The sequence below is a fragment of the Rhododendron vialii genome, chromosome 10a, assembly GCF_030253575.1.
Source record: "Rhododendron vialii isolate Sample 1 chromosome 10a, ASM3025357v1".
NCBI classification, from domain to species: domain Eukaryota; kingdom Viridiplantae; phylum Streptophyta; class Magnoliopsida; order Ericales; family Ericaceae; genus Rhododendron; species Rhododendron vialii.
The window spans coordinates 36537079-36542766 of NC_080566.1; the positions used below are offsets into that span (position 1 = coordinate 36537079).

General features: G+C 42.2%; 1 protein-coding gene across 1 annotated transcript; it reads right to left on the reverse strand.

Moving 5' to 3' along the window:
- On the reverse strand, positions 1–4072 carry LOC131302737 (probable L-type lectin-domain containing receptor kinase S.5). The gene is made up of 3 exons (XM_058329544.1): positions 3340–4072; positions 1164–1779; positions 1–924 (listed from the first exon to the last, which is right to left on the reverse strand). Exons 1-3 carry the CDS (start codon positions 4012–4014, stop codon positions 113–115), a joined length of 2103 nt encoding a protein of 700 aa, XP_058185527.1. The 5' UTR covers positions 4015–4072; the 3' UTR covers positions 1–112.
- Positions 4073–5688: the final 1616 nt, after the last annotated feature.

Genomic DNA, 5688 nt, shown 5'->3' on the forward strand with positions numbered 1-5688 from the left:
TATTCTCCCTTCTCACAATAAACAAAATTGAGTAAATGCATAAACCCAAAAAAGGAAATAAATAAATAAATAACGAAACGGATGGAAAGCTTCTGGTTTCATATTTGTCACTTTATGGGTGTTGGATTTCTGGGTTAATGGCCACTGGTGCCGAACCTGATCCACAATCCTCTGCCGTAATGAATGTAGAGTCGGTGGTGGTGGCCGGAATGATGTCTTCCTCCAACATTGGCACGGGCGCCAAAGCGTAAGGCGGCTTGAATGACGGCACGCGGGGCACAGGCATCGAGCCCGATAGCATCTGAACAATTTCCTGAGTTTCGGGCCTTTCACTTGCTACCGGATGAGAACAGGCCAGACCCAGAAGCAAAAATCTTTGGGCCTCCTCCGCAACATAGTCCTCCCCGAGCCTACCGTCTACCGCCTCAAGTAACTGGCCTTCGTGATGCAAGGCCCAGACCCAATCTACTAACAACGGGTACGTGTCAATTTGGGTCCCGGGCCTACGACCACAAACAACTTCCAACAGAACTGCTCCAAAAGCATATACATCAGATTGCTCGGTGGCCTTGCCCGTGAACACGTATTCGGGGGCCATGTACCCCATTGTTCCTGGAACGCCCCCGACTTCTTTGTAAGAGGTTTTTTCGTTGTCTAGGGTTCTTGCAAGGCCAAAGTCTCCGAGCTTGCCGTTGAACTCGGCGTCAAGCATGATGTTACTAGCCTTGACGTCGCGGTGGACGACCCTCTTATTGTAGTGGTTGTTGAGGTAGTAGAGAGCGGAGGCTACCCCGGAGATGATCTTGCGGCGGAGATTCCAGTTGAATGGCGTGTTGTTGGCATCGCCGAAGAGGTGTTTGTCAAGGCTGCCGTTGGCCATGTAATCGTAAACCAGCAACAGCTTCCCGTGATTATGACACCATCCTGCGATAAAGATATAGATTTCTTTGCATATTACTGCGTGTACAAGTGACAACTCTTGCATTATTGTACAAGGACATTACATGTTGGACACAATTGCATGATCCTATCTCACTAGTTTACGAATGAAGCGAGTTGATTTAACAGTCTACGCATATAAAAAAATTAAAAAAAAAATATAGCAAATTATGATTTGAGAAATAGGCCATATGGGGAAGGATTAGGACTGAAAAAGGACTAACCCAGTAATGGAACAAGGTTTTTGTGCCTGAGTTGATTGATGATTGTAAGCTCTTGAAAGAAATCATCCTGACCCTTCAAACTCTCTCTAGAAAACATCTTCACTGCAACCACCAAATCCTGATCCACTGCAGCCTCCAAATCCTTCTGATTCGCCAATTTTCCCTTGTAAACCACTCCATACCCACCTTGTCCCAACTTCATTGCCTTGTCAAAATTGTTCGTAGCCTTCTGCAAATCTCTGTACTGATACTCCCTCGGCATCCCGGGCATGCTCTTCACCTTTCCTGACATTTTCCTATCCGACTGTCGCAATAACCACCTCTTTCGGAAGTAGTATACCAAAACCGCCGATGTCGGTAAAAGCACCGCGGTTATCCCGACGATGAGGCCAATCTTCATCCAATTTACGTCGTAGTAGTACTCCACTGTCAAGTTCCACCGTAAAATGCAGTTGAGTTGGGCTGCGTTGACTCCTGTCGAGGCCGAAAACCCAAAATACGAGTTCTGATTCACGAACCTTCTGAGGTCCAGAGGTGATGTAAGAATCGCGGTATTTGGTTTGGGAGGTGTCGCACCCGTTCGGTTTTCTTGTTTAGCCATGTAAACCGCGATGAACTGATAACAGAAAACGTGCAACATGAAATTAAAAGGTACTATTTTACGTATGAGAAAAACTTTATACTATTTTACATATGAGAAATTTTTTTTAATGGGGCCTTCCGTAAATAAAGTTTACGGCGGCTAATCTCGACCATCCAAAAGTGTTTTGAACGATCTAGATAATTAAAGACAAACTATTAACCGTAAGAAATAATCTATTACTGTTAATAGATTATTTTTAATCTAGACCGTCCAAAACACTTTTGGACGGTTGAAACTACGCAGAGCTGTGAATTGAATAAGTTTCTCTCTTTACACATATAGTGCTAGATGTACACTAGACCATTCATGAGATGATCCGCATCGCCCATTTCATATATTGGTGTCGTTGACAAGATCATCTATAAATAAACTTATCATACATAAATATTTATCAACCAATATCATTTTTTTTTCCAAGAAGATTAAGTTAGATATCTACGAATATAGAATATGCAATGAAGCTAATTTTCACGAGTAAAAGATACTAGTCATAATAAACCCGCAAAGGAATGACATTTTGTAGTATATGTTGAGCAGTTTATATTATATTCATGTTAAAAAAATATTGTCTGATAAAGCAAAAAGCTAAAATTTGTACGATAAGAGTGTGGGAGGAAAAAAATATGAGGTAGAGGAGGAGGAGAAGCCGCCTCTCCTCCTATATCTGCTATTTGCAAATCTCAATCTATCATTCAGGCTTTGTTTGGAATCTATGAAAAAGGAAAGAAAAAATATTTTACATCTTTTCTCCCCTTATTTGGTTTAGAAAGAAAGTGGGAGAAAAAAATGAGCATAATATATTTTCCTTACACTTTTCTAAATAACCATTTTTTTTATGTTTGTTTTCACAAGTTCCAAACGGCCCTTGTTTGAGTTTCCCAATATTTTTGTGAGGAGGAAAGGCAGAGAGGAAGAGACAAGGAAAGGGAAGGAACAGTCCGACACACGGGATCCAATCTAGATCGCACACAGATAATTTGAGCTGTCAATAATTTTTCAAGTGGTCCAGCTAAAAACAACCCAATTGGATATGTAGAGATACTTGATCCAATTTATTATTTTTTCGTTCAAATTATATGATTCTTTAATCTAACCGAAAAATGGGAAATTAGTATGGTTCATCAGTGAAGAACCCTGAATGTACCCTGCATGCCGGTCTATGCACAATCGGTGCTTTAATGGTCGGTTCCCATAGAATTTTTGGGATAGTAGAAGGGGAAGGCAGAAAAAATGTTTTCGACATGAATATATCTTCAGATTGAGTCACAAATTTTTAGTTGTTGATGCATGTGGTTTTTAGGTGTATTGAGTTATGCCTGCATCACGTGTGTCAAACGGTTCTAGACATTTATCGTGATTTTTATGTGGATTGTGTGATGCTTGCGTAGTAACGACTCATATGTGTCAAACAGTTCTAGACACATATGCGTCCGAAGTCCGAACATCTGTGCTCATGACAATTCCACAGGAATAAAGTTCCATCGATTAGTTCCAAGAAAAAAAAAAAAAAAACGAAGTTCCGTCGAATAATACCTTTTTGATTCCGTCGTACTCGATCCAGACGTTGAGGTAATACCCCGTTCCAAGGGGCGCAACCAGTTCATAATCGAGCAGAGTCGTCAACGAGGCGGTCCCGCTATGCCTGACGGAGTTTAAATTAAGTCCGACGTGGTGCGAATTCGGGTCGAAATCTTGTATAAATGTGTCGAGCTCAACGGCGATAAGATGGTTCGAAGCGTTGCCGTCGGTGGCGGCATTAGTCAGACCCAAGTACTCGCCGGAGCTGTTCGGCGGGTTCTTGAGGTCCGGCGCCACCACGAACGCCATGCCTTCGCCAGGGGTGGGAAAATCGTTCAACCGGTACATGTTCACGAGGAACGAGGTGTTGAACGACGCCACCCGGTCGGAGTAAGCGTCGCTTCGGCCTTCCCATAATTTGAAAGGAATTTTGTATAAAATCCGGCCGGATTGGTTGGTGACTGATGCAAAGTCTACGTTCGGGGTTTCCGGCGTGAGCTGGAGGGCGCCGTTGGCGCCTATCGCAGAAAGAGCGCTGGCCAAGTGCAATTTCTTGGTGTCGGAGTTGTTGTTGAAGAAGTTTTTGAACTGGATGTCGAAGGTTTTGAGTTTGGCGGAGACCGGAGGTGCCGCCGCGAGTAAAGAGAGGAGGAGCACGACTGCTGGGATTGGGTTCGCCGCCAGTCCCATTATATTTCAGGTGTGTTGATCAGGTTTTGGCTATGGGGAGATGGAAATGGAGATATGATCAGAGAACAGGGGGAGAGGAGATTTTCAATTTGATTTTATAGAAAAACAGTTGTGGAGAGAGAGATGGGAGGTCTAGTTATTCAGTGCTCCCGGTGCACGGTCGAGGGCGCTCCGGGACACTTCAACACCATTTATTCTTATAGAATTTACGATAAAGTGTATGAATTCCACATAAATATGTGACGCTAGAATGATCTAGAATATCACGTGTTTGTGCTTTGGAACTACTAATTAATTACTACAGGGAGAGGGAGAGGGAGAGGGAGAGGGAGAGGGAGAGGAGAGAGTTTGAAGTTTGAACATGCCAATGGTCTTCTCTCCATCTCAATTGCTTCGAACCTTCTCAATTGCTTAATTGCTTAAGAAGTTTTTGGGTGCAAATTAGGTATCACATGGCGGTAACCAGCGCGTATCTGAGGCTCAGATCCGAACACTCTCTCTCCCCCTTAGCCAACCACTCTCTCTCTTCTTTCTCTCTCTCAAATTATGACCATCCAAAACACGTTATAACGGCTCGAATGCGCGCTCGAATACCACGTGGACTATACCCTATTTGCACCAAAAAAACTTCTCATCCCGAAGTACCCTTTTCGGTTGATTAGTCGGTAGACTTTGCTAATACCAACTTAGACTTTTAATGCTAGCTGCGGAATGAAAGCACTAAGAAATTGTGTACGTTATAGTGACCTTTTCTTTGTTTTATACTGGTTTTTACACATATTCTAACAAGTTCTACTGTAGTAGTTAACAATTGACTATTTGTTTTGAGGTATAACAGTGATTCTTGGATCAGTGAAGGGTATTAGAGCATTCGCATCAGCAGATTTTGGACCATGCTAGAGCACATTTTGGACCAAGCAATACCCAAAAAGTCACATTTCTATTTTAACTACTTACCTTTTTAAAAGGATAAAAAATTATTTGCGGATGGGGTGGAAACCATGAGTTTTTTTACCTTCCATTGTGAGTCCCATCGTACATTGACATTGCGGTAATCAGAATCGTTTATCTTGTAGAGCTCGTAAAATAGCGTATTACGCAAAAAAATCAATTTCATTGGACATTCTAGGCCGTCCGTTTTATAAACCAAAATTCAAATTTTGATATACATAAGAATGCCCAATAAAGTTGATTTTTTTTCCGTGAATACACTATTTTTTACGAGCTCTACAAGATGAACAGTCTAGATTACCTCAATAAACGCACAGAACCCACAAATGGCAGTGGTGGGAACTCCACGGCTCGACGGTTTCTGCCTCCTCCGGACTAAAATAGCATATTCACGCAAAAAATCAGCTTCATTGGACATTCTAGGCCATCCATTTTATATACCAAAATTTAAATTTTGATATACATAGGAATGCCCAATAAAGCTGATTTTTTTAATGTGAGAATACTCTAATTTTTTGCGAGCTTTACAAGATGAACGGTCCAGATTACCTCAATAAACGCACAAGGCCCACAAATGGCAGTGGTGGGAACTCCACGGCCCGACGGTTTCCGCCTCCTCCGGACTAAAATAGCGTATTCATGCAAAAAATCAACTTCATCGGACATTCTAGGCCGTCCGTTTTATAAACCAAAATTCAAATTTTGATATACATATGAATGCAC

What these genes read in the sequence shown, in the direction of transcription:
- LOC131302737 (XM_058329544.1), bottom strand. Translation starts at nt 4,014, where the DNA reads ATGGGACTGGCGGCGAACCCAATCCCAGCAGTCGTGCTCCTCCTCTCT. An exon ending in AGTACGACGGAATCAAAAAG is followed by an intron (nt 1,780 to 3,339) that starts GTATTATTCGAC and finishes TTCTGTTATCAG; the next exon opens with TTCATCGCGGTTTACATGGC. An exon ending in AAACCTTGTTCCATTACTGG is followed by an intron (nt 925 to 1,163) that starts GTTAGTCCTTTT and finishes TCTTTATCGCAG; the next exon opens with GATGGTGTCATAATCACGGG.